Source organism: Vanellus vanellus (genome assembly GCF_965231255.1).
Source record: "Vanellus vanellus genome assembly, chromosome: 3".
NCBI lineage: Eukaryota > Metazoa > Chordata > Aves > Charadriiformes > Charadriidae > Vanellus > Vanellus vanellus.
In genome coordinates, this window is record NC_138907.1 from 56495418 (window position 1) to 56522499 (window position 27082).

Consider the following 27082-nt stretch of genomic DNA (forward strand, 5'->3'; position numbering starts at 1 on the left):
ATCCTTAGACACCAAAAATTTTACCAGAGGTTGACTAATCCTAGTTTTTCATGCGTCCTAAGGCAGATCTCTGTGCTTCTCTGCAGGTAGATGCAAACTCCAGTAATCCTAGCACAGCTCTGGTCTTGCTGGTGTTAGTCGGTAGTAGATAAAAAGGGAATATATTTGAGCCAAACGTAACCTCCTACTCTGTCAGTAAAAATTAACTGTTCATCTTAAAGCACTTGAATTTCCTAGTTCAAATCTCTGTCCAGGAGCTCCTGTGTTGTTTTTTTTTTTCATATGCATCTGAAAATACCAATTTTAAGGTTTTTGCAAAGTGATCATGTGTTAATCCTTTCTCTGTAGGTTGGAGTCTAAGTCATGCCTACAGGTGATGCTAGCCTGTTTTTAAAAAAAAAAAAAACCTGTGAAATTGATGTTCATTAGTGATTGATGGTGTTCAGTTGATATATTTCATGTCGAGCACTTCAGCAAATAAAACGTGTATTTTATCCCAGTATTTGGGCTAGCTATTTCCTTAGCAAAACTTCCTGAGGTTTTTTTCTTCCATCCAAGATGGTGAACGTGACCTTTAAGGACAAATGATGCGATCTTTATCAAACCTGCTATTGTTATTGATTGAAAGCTTTTCCCCTGAGAACTTGGCAAGAGCATCAGGATTTGTCCCTCTTTTGGTGCAACTGATATATATGTGTAAAGGAGCTGTGCACGGAGATGACAGATAAATTACATTCTAATACTCTATTCTCCTTTTCTTGATGGTTTTCCCATGGGATGCCTGTCATGGACACAATGTCTTTTGGCGGCTGTTTAGGTGTCAGCAAAGCCCTATGCTTAGCACGTGTGTGACAGTGCTTCAAACCTTTAAGTGAATACAAAAATGGATGTGGGTCAGGATGAGGTCAAAATGAAAAGAAATAAAATGTATACACAAAATAAGTTTGATCTAATTTTGTTGATTTGAAGCTGGAAAGAGGATAAATACCCTTTTCATTCTTTTAGTTCTTACCTATTACTTACGTGATAATTGTTCGTGTTTTCCTTATGGATCAAGACTATGGGAAAAGATAACAGAAACCTTGAGTGGCCTCTGGTATGTATGTATGTATGTACTGTGTGTAGTACTTGTCACCCTCCAGTGTCAACTAGATTTTTTTTTTTTACTATTTTATTTGACTTTAAGTCTTACTAACAGTTGATGTCAGCATTGCCCTCATTACATTGAGATTTTATGGTCATCAGATTTATTTTTTCCAATTCTTTTGATAACAGTACTAAGATAACAGCCAAGAGCTGTGCATTTTTCATTTAGTGTTTGGTTTGGGTTTTTTTAGTGGATATTTTCTGTTTCATTTGAACTTGTGTTTTAGTTGTAGCCGTCTTTTTTGAGAACATGGCTATACTCCTGCAGTGCTCCACAGTCTTAAGTGATTAATTTGTTAGGGATGAAGTGCTTGATTTTTTTAAAAAAAGAAAAGAGCAAGAATTGTTTCCTTTTAGGCACATGCTTATTAGGGATTTTAAAGGTGTGAATAGTAGCGTGTGTTTTAAAATTCTATGTTTAGCTGTCCTAAAACAAATGGTGGATAATCTTTGGTGCAATCTATGCAGGGCAGGGTGGGAGGAGATTTCAGTGATTAAAAATGCCCTATCCTGCTTGTAAAATGAAGAGTTGTTTATGAGATGATCATGCAGTGTGAAAATTCGCAGCTAGCAAAAACTGTCAGAATTTAGAAACGCTAAAATAGAGTAATTAACTTTCTGTGATTGCCAGACTCAATACCTGGCTGATAAAATCAAAATATTAAAAGAGAATTCAGTAAGTGCCTTTACCACTTCAAACCACAGTTTGAAGTACTGTTTTACTGTATAACTGAGGCTAGTACAGTCAGTAGAATACTGTGATTTTCAAAAACGTAAAAAATTCTTCACTTTTCGCAGTTCATTAAAGGCTGTGTAAAAAAAATTATAGAAATATTTGGAATAATTATTTTATGTTCTTTTTTAATTGTGTTCTCCTTCCTTATAAATGACAGTACCTTGAGGGAAGAAAAATCTGATTTTTTCCAGTCTTCCGCACTGTCTGTTATTTATAATCAGTTGGAATCCTGCTGAAGTTACAGGTGGTGAATGGTATAAAACACTAGTATTATGGAGATATTGCCAAAAGCTGGAATTGAATCTGTACTACTAAGCATGAATTGCGTCATAAAAATATTTGAATAGTACTGGAGTACTAATTTGTTCATTTTGTTGATATTAATTTATTGCTCAAGAGTCTTCAGGACAAGAAATTATTTTATTCTTTTATTTACAAAGAAACAGAAAATAGAGAAGATTATTACTTATTTTTGAATACTTCAGTTTATACTATATCAGAAAGGCGTTGATATGGGGAGGCTGACTGCTAGTAAATGGACAGTACAAAGAGACTGGGGAAATGAAAGCCAGATTGCCTGTCACAAGAAGATAAATCCATGAGGGATACTGTGTATGCTGACATACTGCAAAAGTTTCAACAGTAGTGAATTGGCTTTTTACTAAACCTGACATTTTCAGCCTCTCAATTTTGAACGACTTTGAGAGACAACAGGGATGCAGGTTTTGTGATTGACAGTAGTCTGTAGTTTTCATCCATCTAATTTCAAAGATGTTTGGGAAGTATTTCATCTTTGGTTTCTGCTTTACTTGCCAGACTGTGTGCGTAATTACAGGTGAATTTTGCTTGCCACTGGCATTAACGCTGCAGCCTCCCCACTGTTACACAAAACAGAAGAATTCTGATATCACCAATTTTGCAACTTGTAGCTTTTGTTCTACATCATATACCGTAGCTAAAAAGCTACCCAAGGCATTAGCAACTCCACTTCTGAAGCTGGCAGAGCTCTGTGTTTTCCCTGAAATTGAGCGCGTAATCCATTCTGAATTGGTTTTTGTTCATCTGCAAATCATCTATGCAGATTAATTCACAGCATATAAATGTCCTTACAGATTACAGTTTTAAATTTCCACCTGTCCAATACATTCCCCTCTTCTTCCCCTTCTTTCTGTGATAGGAAGGTATTCATAAACTAACATGGTATAGGAGGAGGTCGTAGCCACTCATTCATATCCACTCAATCATGGCTACCTTCATTATCTTTTTATTAGGAAGTGCTGGATTATAATACTGAAGTCCAATTACAGCTGGGTCTGAATGATCTAAACCTTCAGTGGAAACCCAAAAATCTGCTATTCTGGGTAGAGGTAGCATGACAGGGTATGTTTTGAAAGTGACAAACTGATTTGGTTGATGTTGCTAAGCCTTGTGACTCAGTTAAGTAACACTCATGATTTTACCAGGAGTCTTATATTTGTTGATGCTGTTCTTGAATATCCTGAGCTGTTACCATTAAACAGTTCTGAAAGAATCTCTATTGACCGGAAAAAAAAAAAAAAAAAGTTTTTTTTTCTCCAGCTACAATGTTTGAAGAAAATAACTTGAAAACCTGGAACTTGGGATCCTGTGGAGGCTTGCAAAACTTAAAATAAATAAATAAATAAAATTTCTAGTATTATTTTGAAAACCTCATGATTTTGAAGATGAGCTGATAGGTCCTGGCAGTCTTCTACTGGCACTTAACAAAACTATAAAGTGTAGTTCAGGGAACAGTAAATAGTGGTAAAGTACTCTGATAAGGGCCATGAGCTTTAATCAAAAATGAGATTGTGAACTCGCTCACGAGTGGTCAACAGTAGAATCAAGACATCAGGCAAAGAGGACAGCATGTCTTGACTGGGCTAAAGAGGTCTGTGTGAGAGTGGTGGTATCATGGTAATTCAGGGGAAGGAGGAGTTTGGGTAAGTAATTTAAGGACAGGACAGTGTGGGTATGAATAGGTAATTCTCAGGACAGCACCCACAACACCCTGGCTTCCTGGAGGAGTGTGTAGGCCTTTGCTCTGCTGGCACTGTTGAGGGTTTTGAGTAGACACAGGGAGAAGTTTCTTTCATTGAAACGGAAAGGAGTCCTGCCTTGATCAGCAGGAATGAGGTTTGATTTGCCTGAGTAGGCCAGATTAATCATTTCAGATTGCAGAAGGGTGAAATGGGAGCACTTCATGCTGGGCCTCATCCATTATTGCCTCTAACATGTGGCATCTCCAACACTACAGGATCCACTTGTGACTCAGATGTGAACCACGGTCAGTTGGGGAAGGTATTCTGGGCCTTTGAGTAATTGTAGATGACACTGGGATTTCTACTGTGTTCTGGCTCTGCTGGAAGAGTTGGCCAGCAGCACATTGTCCTTCCTGTAGGTGCTGCTTAGTTTTGCTCCTTCCAGGTGGTGACATGCTGTCATGAACTAGATTTGAATCTGTTATCTGTAGAAGCTGTGTTGGAAATTCAGTCCCTTTGAGTTCCCCCGAGCATGCAGAGCGAGAGCATCTTGGAGCCAGCTCATCGGTAATGAGCGCGTGGGTTACAGTCCAGCAGAACTGGCCTGTTTTACAAATTAAAATCCAGTTACAGCTATAAACAACCCTTATTTCATACTGTAATTGACTTATAAAGTGCGAGCGCAAAGTGCAGTGGAAAAGACAAGCACATTGGAGACATTAAAATAAAATGTGAAACTACTGAAGGGGACCTAAAGTTAAAGTGCAGGACGGCAAACTGAAACACAGTATGACAGATCCTTGGCAATGGTGAAACCAGAAGTTGTTGCAGTAGCTGCAACCCAGTAGATAGTCAACCACAAGAGGTACAAAAGGGTTAAACCTTAATGTGAAGAAAGACAAGTGCACAGAGAGGAGCAAATTATTTAGTCTACCACTCACCACATTCAAATCCAATATTATTGGCTCCCAGGGTGAATTCATGAATAATAGCATTGGAAGGATAGAAACTACTGTAAGGTAGTTAGGTTACTTAAGGGAACACCACTGCCGTGATGTATTATAAAAAGTTTTAAAACCAGGCTTAGCTACTCAATATCTCTCATTTTGTAAGTATCCAATATAAACATGTGGGTTGGATGTGATAGGATTTATTACTTAAACAGAGAATAACTGTGCCAGTGTGTTCTGAGCACATCAGAGTACAAAACCCTGGGCTCAGGAGGAAAACCAGGAGCTTTAAACTTTACAGTTCCAAGATACATATACATATAATGTGAAGTTGCTCTGGAGTTAAAATCTGGCTTGCACAAATTCTGCAGCTTAAGGGTTTTTGATATTACATGAAAAACCTTCCAGTAGAAAATTGGGTAATTAAAGTGACACCAAAATTCTTAATCTACCTGAATTCATGCTAGTTCCCTCAACAAATACCAGCATCAGTGAACCACATCCTTACATCATTTATCCCTTCTATCTTGTTACGGATAGGTGCATACCAGTAAAATGACTTCCACAATGTGATGAACTTTAGAAGTAAGAGATGAAAATACTGCTTTTCACAAGAAAACTAATGAGGGTCTTCCTGTTCTTTTCCTATTGTAATCTACATACACTCATGTAGGGTAAAGAGGGATGGCTTTTATGTTCTGTACCCCCCTCTATACCAGTGACAGTCCCATATGCTTTGATTCTTCTAAATGCTACCCTGAGATGATTTAAAAAGGGATGTCTGCAAGATATGAAGGATAACTGTTCAGTTCTCTTTGGCACTAGGGTGATGATACAGGACTATGTCTAATTTTGGTCCCAGAAGAGGTGAACAAGTCGCAACTGCGGAGGAGAGCAAGAAGAACGAAGAGGTTAAAAAGCATGCTATGTTAAGAAAGGGCAAGGGGAAAAGATTTGGTTAATCTAGCAGGTGTTGATTGTACCCCCTCCCTAAGCACTTATCTGTTTGGTAGGGTGATTCCCTCTCACCTGCTTCTTCCCTGAGAGGGGCAAGAGCTGCCATCGCTTGTGTACAGCGAGTGTTGCTCAATTGTTAGAGCCAGGAGTCCTGCTCACACCTCCAGAGGCTGCCTAACGTGAGTGACCACCTGAAACTGTTCAGTGAACAGAGCATCTGCTCTTTACCAACCTGTTTGAATCTTTGTATACATGTGCTGAAGTTGAACTTTGCTGTAACTTCAGGTACCTGAAACAAACTTGGTTCTGCGCTTGCTTTGGCAGGGAATCTTGTGCAGCAGATTGCAGAAGTAGAGGCTTTGCTCACCTCTGAGCTGCTGTTGTAGAAAGGTAAATCAGGTGTATGGTATAAAATGAGCAAAACAATGTGTTGACAGGATGCAGCCAAAACTTCGAAAACTCAGTCTTTGACCTTTTTTTTTTTTTTTTTTGTAATTTTCCCAGGTTGTCATTGATATTATCATAGTTTCAATTTGTTGTATGTGTAGCCATAGTATCTTGTAATAGGATGTGATCTGAGACTTAACAGGGAGATTTTGCTATGCTTTGGACTGAGCTCTTTTTAGATTTGTAAGGGTGCACTACTTCTTCAGAGAAAACTTTATAGAGGTTTTGATATTGGCTATACAGATCTGTTTTGTGGAACACATCAGGAACCATTAGCTTTGGCAGACACTTAATAGTAATGCTCTTCTTTAGTCTTCATAAGTTTGAGGACTATGTCTACAACCAGTCTCCTTTTGCTACTTGTGGTCCATGCTTATGTTTTCAATTTATTTTGGTACTTAGGGATGTGGAATCATTAGAGAACACATTTTAACTTATTCTTCCAAATATGTCAGCTGCAAAGCAGATGAAATGTGTTGTTTGGGGTGTGTGGGGGAAGTCATCCTTTTTCAATTAAATTAGTTGCTTAATGAAAATGCAACAGAAGAATCTTGTGATTCTGCCTTATTTTCAGTGCTCCACTACAGCTCTGCTTTCAAACTTTGAAAGCAAACAAACTTCACCCCTACCTTTCTTGTAGTTTCTAGTGTATTTTCAGTGACCCATAGAGAAGGCAATGCTGTCTGGTCTGCTTTGAGTTGATTAATTCCAAAAGCTTGTCTCTGTCCAGCGTCACTACGCTTTACAGGTGGATCTTGACATAACTGGATTTGTGTGGTTTAGCTGGGAAAGAAGGAGTCTAACTGGTAATTTATTTTTTCTCTCTTTTTCATCTTTCAGTCATGTTTTCTGCTGACATATCTTTGTGTTAGCAATTCTTTGTTGTAGTTGCTTTAAAAGTGAGTAAGAGTAAATTGATGTTTGTTTGGAATGAGATTTTGTGCAGCAGTTCCTGAAGTTTGGTTTGAAACATGCTATCTCTTAGTGGCCTTTGAGTTGGTCTTTAAATAGGCCATGGCAAGCTTGTGACAAACCTCAATTAAAAAGGGGCATCTTATGCATCTAAGAAGATCTAAAAGCTGGTGACTGAATTATCTGATCTGTCTTCATGAAACCCACAATGTGAGAATGGGTATTTTCTGGAAGTGGTAGAAGGTGAGCTAAAAATGAAATGTGTGATGGATACCAAAATGCTGGAATTTGTTGGTATAGTAGGTTGTGTAAATTGTTCAGGCAACAGGCAAGGATGTGCCTTCTAACATCCCATATGCAATCTTGGGGAGCAGCGGAGGAGAAGGAGAGAGACTAGAGGGAAATAGACTGCTGACAGCACTGAGGTTTGCAGGTGCCTAATGAGCATCGTCCAGCAATCAGTGAGCCAAATGGGCCATTGCTTTGACCCAGTAAGCCATTTTTAAAATTCTTAGAATTCTGTCTCATTTGGACAGGGGAAAAAAAAAAATAGAGGGGTTGCAGTGGGAAGATGTGATGCTGTATGGAGATGTGAGATCACCGGATGTTTTGTTGCTTTCACGATCTTATCAGTTTTGTCTGTGTTGGTTGGCCTCATTCACCTGATAAACATGGAGCACTGTCTGACCACAGGTTAGCGTCTGCTCAGAAAGGAGAAGCCAGTTCTGGCACCCACTTCTGGTCCCTCTCATGAGTAAGGACAGGGGTCACTCACTTGAAGAGTTGTGAAGATAATGAATTGCTTTCTGGGAACATGTATCTCTGACATGAGTTATTTGTCTGGGCTAGTTGTACCTGGGCTGGGAAATTTTTGGCAAATGGGGAAAATTATACTGGATTTAGCTGAGTAAAAGTGGAATGATTTAGGCCTTTGGGTGTATCCCTAAATAGTTGACAGTGCAGCCTATTATTATTATCCAGCCTATTTTTTTAAATGGTGCAAAGGTTTACCTGGAGACAAAGCCACTACTGAAGCTGGAAGCCCGGGCTTTTGTCAGACGATCTGAGAAATGGCTCCCCTCCTGAGACTGGCAGACCTACCCTGCAGAGCTGTTTGACGGTCGTCATCTGTAATGCAAATTCATTTTGAATTAAACTTGCTTTTTCTTCTAGTCGATTTCATTTGCAATGGTTCTTGACATCTTCTTTAACTGTGGAACAAAAGAAAAAAACCTCAGTTTGAACTGACAAGTAAATTGTTGTAAAACTTTCCAAACCCTTGGAGAGGGCTGTTGTAATTATACTGTGGGTTTTCCTTTTTCATAGCTCTAAGTACTAATTAATATAAATCCAAAGTGAATTACTTGTTTGAATTGTTTATATTACCTCTGGGCTTTGATGCAGTGCTCAATAAAGTCACTCTGTAATTATTTTTAAGTTGTGTATATTGTTACATGAGTATCATGTTGCCAGAGCATCACCTCAGCAGTTAGTCAGTCTACATGATACATACTCTCATTGTAAAATAAAATGTAATCCAATTAGCATTTTGTAAACCTCCAACTGCTGTTTTCCATCTTGTTTCTGCTAATATAATAGGAGCCTTCTTTTCAAGTGCCTCCTTTGCCACCATCTCTTACATTGTCTGAGTCTGTTGTGAGTATCATGAGGGCGAAAAGAAAGAAGTTCCTCTCTGAAAAAGTTTTCCATTTCTTGCATTTCTAGATCTACCAGATACAAACTCAGGCTTCTGGAAGTATTTCTTCTTCTAAGAAATTACTTAGACATTTTCTAAAAGGCAGAAAGCAGGTTTGTAGTGTCCTAAGTGAACTGGTGACATTAAACAAATACTTGTTTATATGCCAAAAACCTGTGTACTGCACGGCTTTGTGTACTGGGCACACCCTCCGGTGCATTCAGCTGTGTAAGTGGAATGGTGACGTAAACAGATGAAACATGAGCAAAGCTTCAGCAGTGAATCCCTAAAGCTAGCCACATTAAGCAGTGCTGCAAGTCAAGTTTTGATTACCATTAATGACTGTGTTCTTCTGAAGTGAGCTTTGAGCTGTAGTGTTTATCTTGAATCTTGTCTGATTTTTATCTAAGCGCATTCAGATTTTCACTGAATCAAGGCATTGATATATTGGCCTCCTTTAAACCAAACAGTTGTCCGAAAATAATAGCCCTTTATTTCACTTTTCTAAATCTGCAGTGAGTATTTGCTTATGCTTTCTTTTTTGGGTTGCCATGGTTATCGTCTGTATGCAGAACAGAATTGTGCTACGTAGGAAGTTGAGTTTCAGAAACAAAGGTGAGAACTGGCCAAACATGGTAGCAATTGTCATTTTTTTTTTTTTAGCTGGTAAAGTTGTTAGCACTTAGAATAGAGACTTTACAAAGGCCGGCTTTAATTTTATTTCATTTTTAAAGATTGATACTAATAAGATTCACCCAAAGTTACTGGCTATTCATGTCAGGGATTTAATTAGAACTTAAATGTAATCTGAGTGCAGCAAAACTGCACTTGAGTGAAGTACTGATGAAGAAAATAATTTGCTCGCTATATTGCAAAGTGCAACTCTATTAACTGCTTTGATTTTCATAGCAATTATGAAGCCTTTTTAAACATTTCCATAGCCCTACAAACTCTCAACACTTATCACATTTCCAGGATGCAAAGCAAACACATACTGTATGTGCTTTTGCTCCTTCACTGGCACTTGTCAGTCTCTACTTTACGTTTCTCTTGAAGACTTTCACATACTTGCACAGCAAAGTATTCCAAAAGCGTATGTCTGAGCAGAGGAGAAACTCCCATTCCACAAGTTACAGTGGTGGTGTGTGGATAGTGCTGCAGGGCCGTGGCAAATACTGATGCTGGTTTTTGTTATGCAAAGAAATTATTCAAAAAGGGGACAATCCAGAATATGGCTTGTGTGTTCTTGCATAAGAAAAACTTTCATTGTGGTGTCCTTGGTGTTATAATCAACATAATAAAATGTGTTCACATGTTAACCTTTCAGACATCATTAGCAGTTGTTTTGGAAAAGTTTAGCTACAGCTGTAACAGAGAGATGTTAAATTCATCACCTTTGGAGTTCCCTAATCATTGAGGATGGGATTTTGCATTTCATAGGAAGCAAGGCGCCTAAGGAATAAAGGGGCTAGGTTTCTCATAGAAAACGATATAAAAGTTACAAAATACTAAGGTTTGGTGTGTTATGTGGGTTTTATATGAGCCTGTGTTTATTTGCGGAATCAGCAGATGTGATGTCCTGGAGCTTGGAAAGCTTAACCAATGACTTGAATATACCTACCCCTTCCCCAGGTAATTTGGAGAATGATGGCTTCCATGTCTACGTTGCAGTGAAGGATATCCTTAACATTGCAGCCAGTAACAATAGTCACGTTCTTTTGGTCATGAAGTGTAATGTTGATAGCAAAGTGCCAGTATGTTCCCATTATATATAACACAATCCAGATTTTTTTCTTTTTTTTTTTTTATTCTATTTTGCAGTCCTCTTTGAAAGTAATCTGAATGGTTGTCTGAGGAATCCTTTTGTTTCCCTGATGAAGATCTATTAGCTGTTCAAATACTGTGAGAAGTGCCAGAAGCCCATATGCCTCATCTGACTCCTTTTATGTTAGAAATCCTTCTTCTGGGAGAACGTGATTGAACCAACAGCATAAGTAGCTATAGGTTGAGACACACTGTCGCTTTGCCACATGAGCCATTCCATGCGCTGAACATGTGTTGCCTGGAACCAGGGTGCAGGCCCTGTGTCGGGAAACATTTTGTGCCATTATCTTAATAGAAAAATGAGCTTTCCATAAGTGAGTGCCATGTATGCACTGGTGTGGATGAAACTGTGGGCTGCTGACTGTGTTAGCCAATTTAAAAGGCTTGAAAACAGTTGCCTCTTGGCCTATATTATCAGATGCTGCTGCTATATGCTATACACCAAATATTTTCTAGTGCAATAGTGTGACTTCAGAATGCCTTTTACTGAAAGAATAGGCCATGGACATCGTCCAGGAACAAAACAAGCCTTTATCTGATGTACTTCAGACAGTGAAGTACTACTTGCTTGTTCTGGTTTCCTGAGAAGGAGAACATGGTGCAAGAGTTAGCATGGGGTGGAGACTGGTCCCAGTGGGAATGTTGGATGTGGCTGTTCTGTTTTGAGGTTTAGTGAATGTTACCTGTACAGAGGTGATCAGACTGTGCCAGTTGGCCTCCAGGCCACCTGTGGCCCCCGCGTTGTTTATGCTACAAGTACATGCCTAGCCAGTGGCATGATTTGTTCTCTGAGTCTTTGGAAGACTCATGTTTATATTTGAAATTGAAACAGTTGATTAATTTTAGCTCTACACAACTGGTGGTTGGTTTTTCTTCTTAAGCTTAAGTTTTGCAATTCCAGCATTCCTCTTGTGTTATGTCAACTTCACTTTGAGTTGCCAAACTGTTGTGCAAGTTCAGTTCTCCTTGTTCTTTGTATGGGAGACAGTCAACTAAAGCTAACTATTTGCAGTGAGGTTACAAGCAGCAAGCTTATTAAGTCCATCATCATCTTCACTAGAAGACATCAGCAGTGGCTAAATGTTTGTGGGGTACCTAACAATCTGCACTTTTACATTAAACTGGATCATGAGGAGAAAATCCCGGCTTGCCACCTCCTGAGCCATGTGTTTCTATCTAAAGAGCTGCTGGTTTGCTGGTGGAAGTGAATGCTTCTGACCTGGGCAGGGCCCTAGAAATTCTCCTGTATATATCCGTTGGCTTACAGTCAAAACATGCTGTGATTCAGAGGTACACAGAAACAAAAATACTGACTCTGTTTTTTAATCTTTATTTAGGTACTTCCTTTCCCCAGCCAGGTGGTCTACAACAGAGTTGGAAAGTGTGGGAGTCGAACTGTGGTTTTGCTTTTGAGAATTTTATCAGAAAAACATGGATTCAACCTGGTTACATCTGACATCCATAACAAAACAAGACTGACCAAAAACGAACAGGTAAGTTACTCCTGCTCATCTTAGATCCTATTGTCTTACTATGTTTGTGAAATTGAGAAACAAAGGCCTATGCTAGCAAAAATTGTATTGAAAAGGTGTACTGCTACTTTGACCTTAGTAATCAGCCAGAATTCATCATCCTCCAAGTGGCTTCAGTTAATAGGAGAAGTGGATGGTAGAGCCAAGAGCAACATGATGTTGAAGCTAACCAGAAAAGCTAACTTCCAGTGAGCCAACTCTTGAATTCAGTCAGCATAGCAGTTAGTCCAGCAGTGAGGCAAGAAGGGTTAGTACAAGTGAAGTTAGGTGCTAACAGTTTCTGGGATCTGTGTTAATGTATCTGCAGGGCACAGCCATTTATAATGTAAGTGGGCCAGCTTATTCAGACGTAGCTTGGGTCTCCTTAAGCAGAGCAGGAGTAAATAATAGCCAATGGGGAGGGGGTTGCTCACTTTCGTAATTCACTTGTAGTGATCACTTGCATTAAAAAGTTGTTTCCGGGGGCATGCTAGCCCATGTTGCTATAACCTGACACATCCTTGATCCTATCTCAGCCTTTTGCTCTTATGTCTTTTTCATGTTATTGCACAACCCTCATTAAGGCAAGTGAAAATACCACATGAAACTTCTTTACCCGGACGCCCCTTTTCATGTTCTCTTAAAGTTATAGAGGACATTATTTTGCAGCTTTGATTCCACAAAAGATCCAGTTATTTAAATTCCCTTGTATTTAAGGTAACCATGTGCCCTCTGTGAGTGTCGCTGCCATCAGTAGATATCAATGCAAGTAATTCAAAAAACTTCAGACTCCCAAGTGTACAGATGTAGTCAGATGCCATACACACGACTCTTGCACACACTTCCCACAGCTGCTATTTTGATCTACTGATCAGGTAAATGCTGCAATAACTGCCTGCATCACTGCTAGGAATAGCAGCCTGCAAACCACAAAAGGATGTGTGTGACGATCAAAATACGGCATGGGCCTGCCAGTGGCATTGTGCTGTGATTGGGTATGATTTATCTGTAGCCTGTTTATGAGCATAAGTTTGTTATTTTAGATACAACAGTTCATTCCAAATGGAAATTTGGGAGCAGGTGTTGCTCCTGCAGGTCCCATCTTCCTCTCTTCCAAGGTGGCCTTTGGGGTTCCACCGGCAGCTGGCTTATCTAACCGCACATGGTGCTCAAGATCAGCCCAAGGTGGGAACCGGCTTGCCAGGGCTGCCATGCCAGCCCAAAGGCTTCTGTGCACAGCTGCGTGCAAACCTCCAGCGAAAGGCTGTGGGGGAGGCCAGTGTCCTCCCACTGCCCCTGCCTGTCACTGATGGAAGGGGCAGAGCCCTGGGCTGCAGCTGCTGTAGCATCCCTCTGTGTATCCCACTGGCAGCACCGCAGAGCCTGGGGAGTTTGCAAAATGGTCCCATCCGGTTGGGGTCAAACTATGCTCTGTTACGGAGCCTGCATGGTTAGTTTTTTGCTTAGCTGTAGGATGTGGGATAGTGGATTTCTGCGGGTATGACTGCTTTTGTGTTTCGGATTGTTTGGTTTTTGTTTTGACTATGTCTTTCATCAAGTTTCATTGCTGATCAGAAGACGCATCATAAAACCTAAAAACTTTTCAGTTATTAATAATCACCAACTTCCACCCTCATCAGCTACTTCGTTTCAGTTCTGTTCTGCCTTTCTCTGGTAGGCGGATTGTCCTTTCAGCAGTCTTCTGTGCTTTAATCCAGCATGTGGAGATTCAAGAGAGGCCCAGACTTACTTTTGATGCAACTAGTACACTGACAGAGGATAGATACCTGCCTTACTTTTTGCACTCCAGAAGCTGTTAGGTTACTAGACAGCGAACATGCTGGAACACAGATGGTACTGGATGTATTGCTGCAGAGCTGATGATTTACTCTATAGATTGCTCTACTATAACTTGAGTCTCTTTATTTTAATTTATGGCTTATTTACATAGTTACAATAGGTTCATAATTTAATGAGTACTTTTGCTGAAAAGTGCCTTTGATCGCCAAGAAACATGCCTGGAAACAGTAACTGTTCTGTTTTTCAGGGTATTTTTAGTTGTCTTCTCATTTTTTATGAGCAGAATATGAAAAAATAAATTATTTCTCCCACCTTTAATGTGGTGTACACAAGAGAAATCTAAGAGAATGGATGGTCTCAGGCCCCAGGCGTTGGAATGAGAGAAAAGATGGCTGGGCTGTGGGCTCCCAGCGTGAGCATGGGCTTCTCACTGGAGATGATACAGCTCTCTTCCTTCTGTCATTTATCTGTCCTGTGTTTGGTTAAAACCCTGATCCAGTTAAGACTTTGCTGTAAATATTTAGCTTATGCAGTCTGCTCTTGTTAAATAACGTTAAGCACGTAGGTGTTTTTAATGACTGTGAAAATTGAATGTAACTGGAATCCATATTCTCATTGCCTTTTCCAGTCTCCTTCCTACTAAGAAATTTTCCCAAATTATGTGCGCCTGCCAGCAATTAGAAGTGCAGCCTTTGAACATTTATGGGCATAAGGGAGCAAGTTCTGGAAACAGACAGGTTAATCTGTGCCTTACCATTTGCTATAAAATTTCCAAGTAAATTAAATACAGAAAATAATATGTAGTATTCATGCATACAAAGTCAGTCTGAATGATGTGGCTTCAAAATGACACGTGAAGGGTTGCAAAATGAATTCTTCCCTGACTTCTTCTCCCACCCCCATTTTTTTTTTTTTGGCATTCAGAGAAGTAAGAATGAGTATGCTTGTAGATACACCAATACCAATCACATACAAGAGTAACTGATAGTTTATTCTCATATTGTTTCCTTCTACCACCTATCCTTTTGGCCATGCAGCCAGCTTTATATATAATTCCAGTTTAACACAGTAAAAACCCATCACTAACTCTTCTTAAATGCTTTTAAAGACAGAAAATTGGTCATAGCAGCTTGGGGAGATGAAGAAATTCTTGAAACCATTCCAAATTTTTGAGAGCTGAAAATGAAGAGGTAGTCTCATTCCTGGGAGTTGTTTATGGAAATGAATACCGAGATGAAAGTGATATACTAAATACCTGTAGATACTTGTGCCTCCTGGACCCTACATGCCTTCAGTGGAGAGTGAAATCAGTAGAAGAAGGTAAAGAACTAACAAGAAAGACGGATTTTTTTTTTTGGGGGTCCTATTTGCATCAGTGTTAATGGAGACTATAGTGTCATCCAGCTGACCTCACTTGGAAACTACCAGTTGCCTCACCATACATTTTGACCTCAAATTCTCCCAGTGAAATAGAACACCATAAAAAAAAGCAGTAACACTTTGGCTGTTGCCTGGGCAGGATTATTATCTGATTATTTCTTTTTGTTCCCAGTAGAATTTACCTATTGCAGATGTCAAACCAAATGAGACTGCTCTGAGCAGCCAGCACAGGGGGCTGGCCACTTCCAGAAGAGGGAAAGAAGGTGTCCTCTTGAAAGCCTGAGTTGAGTTTTTGTTCAGGAACAATGCTGTGGCTGGAGCAAATCCATCCTCCACGTTTCTCCACTTTCAGGGAGGGCTCCATCCAGTCTCTCTCAGCGTCATTTCACTGTGCCATCTGCTGGATTGTTATTTACAATGCAGCAACAGCTGAGTACAAATACACAGATGATGCTGAGCCATTATGGTTTGATTTCTTCAGTACGGCCAACTAAGATCCTACAGTGGTAGCGTAGGACAGTAGACAAGGAAAAAACTTTCCCTTTGGAGTATTGCCTCTTGGTGTTCTTGCTCAGGTGAGCTTTAAGATTCAAAAATAGCTTGTGATTTACAGGTTTGCCTTTGTTTGCAGATCTGGTCATCTTTAAAGATCCTGTTTAAAAGTCGGTGCAGAAAATGAATTCTGGAGAAAAATTTAGAGTAGAAGCTTAAGCAAGGAGTCACAGGGGGTAGAAGGATGTTATGCTAGGGAGCAAATCAGCATTTAGGCTAAAGACTGTTCCTTACAGTTAATTGACGTTGAGGCGGAGGGGTGGAATGACAGCAAATGTGTGTTGACCACACCACAGAGGTGTTTGCACCTGCTTACTGTGGTTTAGCATTTCTGAAGACTCTTGCCATGCAGTGTGTCTTCTCCTCTTTGCTCGGGGAGCACAGTGCACCCAGTGCTTTTGGTTCGCTCTTGCCCAGCAGTTGAGCTGGGCCGTGCCATGGGCTCCGCTGGTAGATGGGAGCACTTGGGCACGGGGTACCACTGCCTGCCTCTCCCCACACACTCTTCGTGTCCTGGCATCTCCCTCTTCCTGGGTCCTTGTTTAGCAACAGTAACTCTCTGCTGTGATTTAGTTAATTTCAAAAGCAAATTATTGTCTTTTTCGGCATTGTTTCACTGAAACAGCCTAACTCCTGCAGGGGAGCTCAGGCCAGCAGCAAGAAAGAGGAATGGTTCTTTATGGGCCTTTATCCTAGTGGGCATGTGCTCCTTTCAGGCTTCCTCTGGATATTTTTACAGCTTCTCCCTCCAAACGTGGATGTGTTCTGGTTCATCTGTCCTCTAATGGTGTTTGCTAGGGTAGTTTATCTTCTGCTGCTTGTGACTTTTCATCTCCTTTCAAACTTAGGTTGGTTTATGACCATCTCCTAGATCATCTGTGCTTGTATGTATCTCTCTCTCCTTCATCACTCATTCCATCCAAGGGTACTTGCTTTCCTCAGCTTTTATCCTCTGCTTGCTGTTACTCTCTGTGGGTCCTCTACACTAATTGTCTTGTAAGAAAAAAAAGCAAAACAAAACAAAAAAAAACCCCAACCAAACAAAACCCAGCCCAAACACACCGCAACCACCCTATTCCCCCCCTCCCCCAAAAAAAACAAAACGGAAAAAAACAAACAAACAAACAAACAAAAAAAAAAAAAAACAACCAACCCACACTAGTGAGACCTTACTCTTCTGGGAGATGTTGGAAGATTTTTCTTTTCTTTTCTTTTTTTTTTCTTCCTTTTTGCTTTAACATCATCTTAAAAGGAGGGGTGGATCACTAGGTATGCCTAAGCAATGCATTTGTCTTTTTAGACTGAATTCCGTTCAGCACAGTGGGATCAGAGAAAGGGAGGCCCAAGGGAAATATGGCCACAATTTGCATGTGGCCATGAGCCATTACAGTTATTTATTTTTCCCTCCTGACATCTGTGTGTAGTTTCTGTTGAAACTTACCCTTTTGGCTGGGTTTTTAAAAGAATGGGTTTTGCTTGTTTGTTCGTATGCACATTGTAGCTTTATCCACATCTGCTTACAAGTCCAGTTGATCATTAAGTGTCTAAATATGAAGGTACTTTAAGTCAAAACAAAATTTTGTGTCTGCTTTGGAATAAGCTATTATCATAGCTCAAGAGATTGAGTTTGGTAGCAAGAGATTATTAAAAAAAAAAAAAAAAAAAAAGCCAGGAGCCAGATGCTGTCCTGCTCTCTGTGCGTCTTTCCAGACACCCTTTGCTCCTGAGTGCCTCTGCTGGTCCAGCAGTATGTTGACACGAGCCTGACAGTGACATCAGGTGAAGTGCAATGGGAGACATGATGATGGTGTAATGTGAACCTGCCTGGCACTAGCAAATTGGTACCAGCCTCAGGGTGAGCTGAGGGGCAAGGGAGGCTTGCATTGTACTTTGTAACACTCACATATATATACCTTAGCATACGTTTTTGTGTAGCAGTATTATATTAAAGCTGCTTGTCTTTTTAAAAAAATTCAGTGGGATTACTTTGTTTACATCTCCATATTGATACTCTAATGATGGTATTTCATTTATTCCAAGATGGAATTACAGTGGTGACCATAGAGGCATGAATAGAATTTTTATCCCATATCAGTAACTTCCTTCTGCCGTCTTCCTTCCATCATTCATGCAGATAGAGTAACACAGGTAAAACACCAATATAATATAAAGCTCCATACAGTTCTGAGAATTTCCTGTAACTTGTCAAAAAAAAAAGAAGCCAATTGAGCCATCGGATACCCAGCCTCTAGGGTCTCCCCTTGTTTCATTCTGCAAGGTGAATGAATACAATTTTTTGGCAGAGTTACCAGTCCTAAAGAAATGTCAACTGTTTGATTTGCTAGGAAAGCCTTTGTCTCTTCAGAGCATTGACAAACAGTACTCAATTACTCTGTGCCAATTTCTGGGCTTTCTAATTCTGGTCTGGACAAGCTCTGCTCTTCAGGTTTGTTAATTTCTTGCTCATAGCATTTATATTGTACTGAAGGAGCTGTATAAAGACCTGTTCGTACTTGAATCAAATAGTCCAGAGTCCAGATATGACAAGCTAAAGCAGGGGGGCTATTCTCTTCCTGCCTCTTCCCTCCCCCCCACCTCTTATTTTCTCTTGTTTCTCTTTTCTTTCGTATTGTCTTTCTTTTGGTGGTCTCCTCTCCTTTACGTTCCATTCCCTTGGGTTTACAGCCTTTCTCAGTCCTAATATATACCTTGATATACTAATATACCTTGATTTACTTTCTCAGACCTAATGTGCCTTGAGATATACAAGGTCTATATCTAATATGCCTTGATGTACTCAAACCAGTTTGACAGGAAAAGGCCTGTCCTGAGATGACAGACAAACTGAACTGCCTGCTTCAGTGCTCATCATACATGTATGTGTCTAAAATTGTTGAAGGCAGAGCAAAAGTAGGAAAAACCATAGTAGTGTGTGCACTTTTTCATTTGGTCCTAGAAGTTAAATGGCTACAGCTTGTGTTTTCTGAAAGAAGGCAGGTTATGTGTCCTGGGAAAAAATGGAGAAAGAAAGATAGATGAGAAGCAGTAAAATGTTACGCACACTGTAAAAACCATGGTAAAATATCAGTATATCAAAACTGGGAAATAAAGGAAAAAAATTGACAATTGCTGTCCCTTAACTGTAGTTTAATATTTCTTATGGCATGGACATTGTTTTCTACTGTGCTCTTCAGGCTTTTAGTGCAATAACTCATACCTATCATTTCAAATTCGTTTGTGTTCAGTGACCATAATATAGCCTGCATTTGAGAACAGACCAGAAAATCTGAAAATAAGTCTTGGGAAATTAATAGTAAGGAAGCAAAAGTAACGAGGATGTCTCGACTTTCTAGCATGATGCTCCACTAGACACTTTCAGTTCCCTCTAGATCATAGCTAAGGCTCAGCTTACACAACATAGATGCTCTTATCAATGGGGCACAGTCTTCAGTATATGCTGGTTACATTATTCCATTTTAATGATCTGAAAAAATAAATAATTTATTTTTAAAAAAATAAAATGGTGTGAATGTGCCTGAACTAGAACTTAGCATCATCTTTCTAAAAGCACCCATTTAATTTTACTCTTAATTTGCTGTAATAGTAAAAGGAATAACAAGTGCTAATTTCTATATTTGAACAAGTCAATCAATCAGTGCTTTGGCAATGTTGGCATTTTTTATTGTTATATGAAAATGGTCATATTGGCTCGGCTCCTGCTTTCTGTTACAGTTTCAGGCATTTCATATTTTGGCATTCTGGTGAATAGAGCTTGCGTCTTCAGAGGGCAGCTGCCGCTTCCAAATCTCTGCTGCAGATTTAAGCAGGGTTTAGATTTTTCCTTTAGATTACTCCTTTCCTTAAACTGATACCTACTTTTGGAAGTACATAAGCTCCATGATAGCAGGATGGTGTCTGCAGTTTAACCATTCTTGCTTAGAGGTGCTACCTTGCTGACAGAGGTTTGGGAGGGATAGTGGGGAAGGAGTTCCTAAGTAATTCAGACTTGAAAATTACATCTTCATATGTTGTTTGAGAGTTAGATTTGTCTCAAAATGTGCATTGATGTAAAATGGAAAATTTGATTTATTTGTTTTAGATGGAATTGATTAAAAACATAAGCACTGCGGAGCAGCCCTATTTATTTACTAGACATGTTCATTTCCTCAACTTCTCAAGGTAAGGCATTTTTTCAGTTAAAAGTCTTTTTCACTGATTTCTGTTAATTATAATACATAGAACATTTTCCCTCCTTTTTTACATGTCACCAATAGAATGTACTTTTTTCCCCCCTCCTTCCTTTCTGGCACTGGAAGTCACATTCAGAAGCTGAAGGTTTTTTTCTTGTGCTGTCTTTGCTACGGAATAGTTATGTACAGTATGTTTGTGAAAAAACAGATACTATTGTATGCCTTCGCCTCTGAGATAATCTTGATTTACAACATTTCCGGTCAACATGCATGAGGTGGTAACTTGGGTCTTTAAACTGTGCACTCATGTTTTAAAAGTGGCAGCACACTGTTGTGAATGTTTCATTTCTGTATAGCCAGATACTGATACGAGATTAAAAACTCCACCGAGTTCATTAGTTTTGTACCTGGAATGACTCTTCACCAATTTAATCAATTTAATTTTGTTCTGACAAAATCATCCCTGTTCCACAGGGTATAGAAGTATTTATAAACCATGCAGACGGGTTATGCTCTGTATCATGGGAGTACAGTCCCTTCTGGCAGCTATTTAAAAGTATGCAGCAAGACTCTAGAGACATTTATAGCATGGAATGTGAAGAAAATTGAATTTGGATGAAACTTCTGAAGAATTTTTGGAAGGACACGAATGAGTGATGCCAGTTAGCATTTAGCCAGGACACAGAGGTTAAAGCTGACTGCAGATGGTTATTGCCTAGGCTGTAAATTTATTTTGGAAATTATAGTCAGGAATCATGCCATCTGTGCCACTAGGTTGGACTCCTTGTATTTAGATAGAAATATTTTTATAAAATGTGAATTTTCTGCAGATCTTTGCAAGAGCTTGCCTAACTTCCTGTCATTTTATTTATGTGGTAATGTCAGTGCATGTCCTGTGAATGTATGGATTCAGACATGGGTAGAAAGTGTAATTATAAATGGGGGGGGGGGGCTGTAGTTTTCGTTTGGTTTTTAGAAAATAAAATATTTTGAGCAATTGGAAATTCACTTGAATATATCAACTTAACTATGGGCACGATTTCATTACATGAAAACAACAAGAGTTAAACAAAACAAAGAGTTTGATCTTCTGTGTTCTCTATTCTGATTCTGTGAGAGTTCCATTTGTAATGTATTATTTTTAAAAACTAAAACTCATTAGAATAGGACTTCACATATTTGGTAAATGATCTCTTCTCTCTGCTGAAATGCAAGATAAAACAAGTAGCCGCACCTGACGGTCAAAGGGATGTTTCTAGATTAAACTGATTTTTTCAGAGATTGTACACAACATTAGGTACATGAGAAAAAGATGAACAGGTTTACTTTTCGCTCCTCCCAAGATCCCATTTTCTATCCACATGGTACATCCTGGTGACATAGGTAACGTGTTTTTTCTGTAGAGTATCCATGAGATGAAATGTCTCTACATTTTTCTTCCAATACAAATTTGTGAAAATGTATAAAAATTATATAAGATGTATAAAAGTATTTGCAACTTCCTTTTTGACTGTTCCTTGCAAAGCTGAAAATGTATTTTTTGTTTTATTGAGAGCACACTTGGTTTAACTAGTAGTTGTAAAGTAGTGAATAGGCTGATGAGTCTTTTAAACGAGACATTAATGAAGTGCATCAACATTGCTTACTATTGGTTTAGCATTTCCTAGTGTTTTCTGACAAATTAAACATTTTTTGAGAGTTTTAGTCTTTTGTTTCAAAATTTATTGTCGGTGTTACACCTAACAGTGAAGTAGCATGTTGAATATTTTCTCTGTCCCTTAGTTCTACGGTGTCTTTTTTAAAACTGAATTTCATAAGGAACTGTAGTGTCAAGTACTGATTTTGCAGAAATTTCAAGAATGTGATTTAAATACACATTATAAATATTACAGTATTTTGAAAGCGGTTTAGTTTTGCTTGTTTTGTTTTTTTTTTTCAACTATTCTTTTATAGACCGTCTCTAGTGGGTAGCTGAACTCAAATTGTTTATGAAATATGATTCTTCCCATTTGCCCCAGCTTTTCCGCCAGCTCAACGTAAAAGCCATGCAATACCCCAGAAGCTAAAAGAAAAATAGGGTCAAAGTATTGATGTGGCGTTTTCTGGCTGACAGTTGAAGACCTTAGACAGCAGCTCACCGTGAGCAGCCAGCACAGTGGGGAACGAGACAGATGCACAGGGACGGGTAGGAGACAACTCACTCCTGACTGCAGGCTTAGGGCAGCTTCGGATCCATGAAAGGCACAAAGATCAGCTTGAAGATTGAAGAACCCTACTTTGGTGAACCCCCTTGCTCCTTCCCAATGAAAGGGATGAGGTTTTCTACATGCCATTGTAGCAGGTCCGTTACTGGAAATCATGAATTTTTGCAGGGGCAGCCGTCCTGGGCATTAGCCCAGTGACCAAACTGGCTTCTTGTTTGGCATTTTACACCTTTGAAACAAAGCTTTTGTTTGCAGCAAGGGATAAGGAAGGCTTTGTTCTCCTTTCTCCTGCATGCATTGAGCTGGCAGACAGGTAGGAGATAGAAGGCATGTTGTCTTTGCTACTCTTTTGGTAAACTCGAAGGTCACTGTTGTGACAAAAGGAGTCTCTTCCACTTGCCTTGCACTTCTCTGCTTGAGCGCTTTCAAGATCTGTAGGGATTGCATTAAGCCTGTAGGGGATTGCATTAAGCCGTTTAGAGCATATCACCATGGTACTAGAGAAACAGAGAAAATGTAAGCAGTCATGCAAAACAGGAGTCTGCTTTGCTTTTGCTCATTGGTGCTTCTCAGCTTCCCAAACAGTAGTAAGAAAAATAAACTCGATTTTTGTTTAACATCACTGATGTGAATAGCCGCAATAACAAATCGCTTGGATTTTTCCCCTTTGCACCCTGCACCTGCTTATAAACCTGTCAGCACTTAAAGTGCTCTGATTATTCAGAAAAGCATCACGGCATTTACTTATGATTGTTTCCAACTGAAAAAAAAAAAAACTAAGGGATTATACCTGCTTTCCAGAAAAAATCTCTAGTGGAAGTGAGCTGAGCCTTCAGTGGTGAATTTGAGCACATGCGTGTTTCTGAGGCATCATTGGTTTTGCTGAACAAGGTTCTAAAAACTTGAAAATTTCATCCTGACCTGAATGCTTGCCAGGGACATTTTCAAATAGTGTTTTAAGAGTGCCTGCTGGTTCAGCTGAGTCAGTGAATCCTCATGTACTTTCCTACGTCTTCATATTTTACTTCAATACCATCTTTTCTCAATCCAAAGTAGTGCAAAGAAGCAGACAAAAAGGTAAATTTTAAAAGGGTGAATTAATTGTCACAGGAAAGGCTTTTATTCCCAGTGGTTTGCAGCTTCAGTTACCAGTTTTTCCAGTGCTGCTAGGGCTAGCTTTAGGAGATGACCCAGTGCCTCAGGAAGATGGCTACTCCATCCAGTCCATTTCAGGACAGTTTCTTTTGGGGAGGGTGTGCTGTTTATTGAATTCTCTTTTACTTGTGATTCCTGGGTGATGCTTTTCATTATGGCTCTGTGGTGATTGTCCTGCTTGTTTCATCCTGAATTCTGGACTGACCTCTCCATACTTGGCTTTCTTCTTTCAACTTGGAAATGTTCTTGTACGCAGAGGTAAACATTTAGGTGCTTTTTGATTTCATATGAGCTGTTGCTACTGGGCCTAGCCCAGCATGGGATTTTCTTAATCTCAATTGAATAAAGAGTGTATTTCTCAGAAGCCTTCCATGAAAGCATCCTGGCTGCATTTGAAGGCGAGTTACACCATCTCTGCCTCTTCCTTGGGCACTTGGTTCCAGTTGTCTATCAGCTTTGCTGTCAAATTATTGCAGCTAATTTCTAATGTGAATTTCTCTGGCTTTTGCTCCTTATTGACTGAAATACTTTTTTTTTCTTCCCTGGTGTTTCTCCCCATGCATCTATCTGCTGCTGCCATCTCCAAATACCTTTCCCTCTTCCTTTTGATCACAGGTACTCTCAAACCTCTTGCCAGCAGGTGTTTTCCCCATCCATTTAATAACTCTGTGCCTCTTCTGGAGTTTCTTCAGTAGTTTCGTAGTCTTTACTAAGTATAAGTATCAAAACTCTACTTTGGACCTGTGTCAGCTTCACTAATGCTGTATATGGTAGAAAAAAGCTTCTTTGCAGTTGCCATGCTTATACCTTCTAAAACTGTGATTGTGCCTGAGCAATCTGGGCTTTCAGGGCAAGTTTTTTTTCCAGTGTGTTTCTGAGATCCTTTCTTAGTCACTGTTTACCAGGCTGCCATTTCCCATTCTGTAGAAATGGCCTTCATTCCTTACTCATGTGTTAACCAAGGGGAAAAAAATGAGTGACATGAAGTACGCAAAATTACTAGCTGCTGTCCTACTGCAGCGAATGTTGTGAAGTAGGAAATATTTTGAATTAAAAATAAAAAGAAAAAAAATAAAACTCCCTTGATATTTATGTGTACTCTTGGAATGCTGAGGTCTGTTGGCCTATGTTAAAAAAAAAAAAAAAAAAAAAAAAAAACCCACAAGAAAAAAACAAAGAACTTTTTTCTCACCTGCCCAAGGAGCTCTAGCAGTTGTCAATCATAACCTGTGCTCTAGTCTGCAGTGCACGGGGCAGAGGCACCCACTTCTTCCTCCTCTTGTGCGGAACTCAGGAGTTCGGGAGGTTTGCCTCCATGCAGGGATGTGTGCCCAAAAAGTGTACATTGCAGGACCAGGATGACAGCATCAAAATGTTAATCGGAAGCAAATATTAAAGAATGTCTGTACTCTAAGCAGGTAAAGACTTATATGCTGAAACATTTGCTGAGACTGCAGGTGTTATTGGTAGATCCAAGCAGTGCAGTGAATAACCTGCAGAGAAACAAAAAGCTATTTCAGGATAGCTGCAGGTTGTTTGCTGTACTTTATCATAAGTGCCGTTTGTCATCTATTTATTTAGCCTGAGAAAAAACGAAGCAGGGAGAGGCTTCAAGTTCATGGAAAAGCCCCACTTGACCTCTTAGTAATCTTCTACTGAATTAAGTAACTATAACAGTCTTTGGGCAGCTACTCAAGATGCTCAGCATGTCCTCCCAGTGTCACAGATTTCAGAGAAGCAGAAAGAACGTTTGCAGGAACGCGCTGGGGGTGGTGAGGCCATGGTTTTGGGTCAGGATGAATCGGGGATGGGGAGAATTGCACAACTCACATTTTGTACACGGGAAGTCAGCTTTCCTCTCTCTGATACCGAAACTGTTATCTTCGGAGCACGCGCTCACAAACCCCAGGTTGGGCAAAGCGGGAAGCTTGGCCGCTCCCTCCTGTCTTGGGGTAAACAAATATTACAGAGGAATGTGTAAAAGCCTAAAGATGTGCCTCTGTCAGTGACTGGTAAGTGACTCTTGCTTGTTTAAAGGCTGGCTGATTAGGTCAGGGTAAAGTCATAGGAGGGAGAAGCATTAAAAAGACCACCCAGAGAGAGAAACAGGCTTTTTCATGTCTCACTGGAGCCATGAATTCTTTACTTTCTTCAGTAGTTATAGGCCACTGGGGAATGATCTCCTTTAAAATTTCCTATGATGTGGTAAGGAGATGCAGAGATAAAGCATGGACTCAATTTAATCTTACATTTTAATTAGCCCTTATAATTCAGTTCATTATATCTTATTTGTTCGAAACCAGGATGAATTATCGCCCAGCATTAGCATGTGAGGAGTCATCCTTTCTGTGCTGTCGGGCTGCTGCCCTCTTCTTCCTTTCAGCTGCAGTTTAATATCTGCAGTGTGTATTTAGCGCCTCTGTGCATGTGCTCGAGGGGAGGGGACAACACTTTACTTTTAGCATAATTTTCTAAGGAAGTAAGACTCATACAGCAGTTCCAGCTGTTCCGCATATCTTTCCAGTTTCCTCCCACGCCTAATTCCTAAGTAATTTCTGAACCCATTGGCCAGTTTCAAACCAAATTTGGAAGGCCGGTAGAAGACTCAGAGATGACCGTGCTGCTCAGGTACATCTGCTGAAGGAAAAGCCAAGCAAAACAGCTGCTGGACCTTCTGCTCGGCCACAACCAGCAGCCACCTCCTTGTGACTGGCTTGGATGCCAGCCCCAGCTCTGCCGTGTTCCTCTTGCTTGATGCATGAAGGATGTCAGGGGACAGGTTTGGGGGAGCAGAAGGTGGTCTGTTGGGTGTTCTGCTTGAGAAGGTACTTGCCTTTAGTCCCTGGAATCAACATAAGAAATATTTCTGGTTTTCTGTTATTCATTAGCAGAGTTAATGTGTATAGTTCTTATTTTTCTTGAAAAAGTCATTTTTGGTAGGCAGTCAGTATCAGCATTACTGGTTTATTTTTTTTATATTACTTTTTTAAACAGACACAATGGCCAACACTAACTAGTAAAAATGAGTGAATCAGGCTGCTGTAGCAGCAGATGGTGTCACATGCAGCAGTGCTGATCAGTTTGGACACTTTCCTTCAACTCTGACCTGAATTCTGATTTACGGGCAGCAGTAAATCACATGCTGTATGAAGGCGGAGCTAGACAGAGAGAGATTCAGTCTGGGTAAGCCCAAAACTAAACGTAGTTTCTGAATATTGTTCAGGGTTTTTTTGTTATTCATCAGTTCTGTGGTTTTTCTCGTGTAAAAGCAGCTCTAAAAATTACAGTTTAATGCAGCACTTTGACATTACAGCATTCCCTGTTCTTGCGCTCTGTAAAATGTGTTCAACAAGCAAAAAGGAGGTAAATCTTGAACAATTAACTTGACTATATGTCATGCAAATAAGCTACGTATTTGAAAACAGAAGGACAGTCTGTGCTGACAGCATGGTATTTGAAAGCCTTGCATGTTAGCTTGGTATCGTTTGTAAGGGTTGAATGATAGATTTGCAATTTTTTATGACAAGTGTCTTGCTTTGCCATGACTTAATCTATGTATGTGTCTTTGGTCCATTGTTTTGGAAATAGAATTTCACTTTTAAATTTTTTTATAGACTAAGGG

The 27082-nt window shown here is 39.8% G+C and overlaps 1 protein-coding gene across 1 annotated transcript in view; it reads left to right on the top strand.

The window, feature by feature from the left end:
* Positions 1-27082, top strand: part of UST (uronyl 2-sulfotransferase) — a gene marked incomplete at its 5' end in the record, with an annotated part of 166995 nt that overhangs the window by 70753 nt on the left and 69160 nt on the right. The window contains 2 exons of the mRNA XM_082481928.1: positions 12006-12161; positions 20011-20090. Of these exons, the coding sequence (XP_082338054.1) occupies positions 12006-12161; positions 20011-20090 (236 nt within the window). The remainder of the gene's footprint in view (positions 1-12005; positions 12162-20010; positions 20091-27082) is intronic.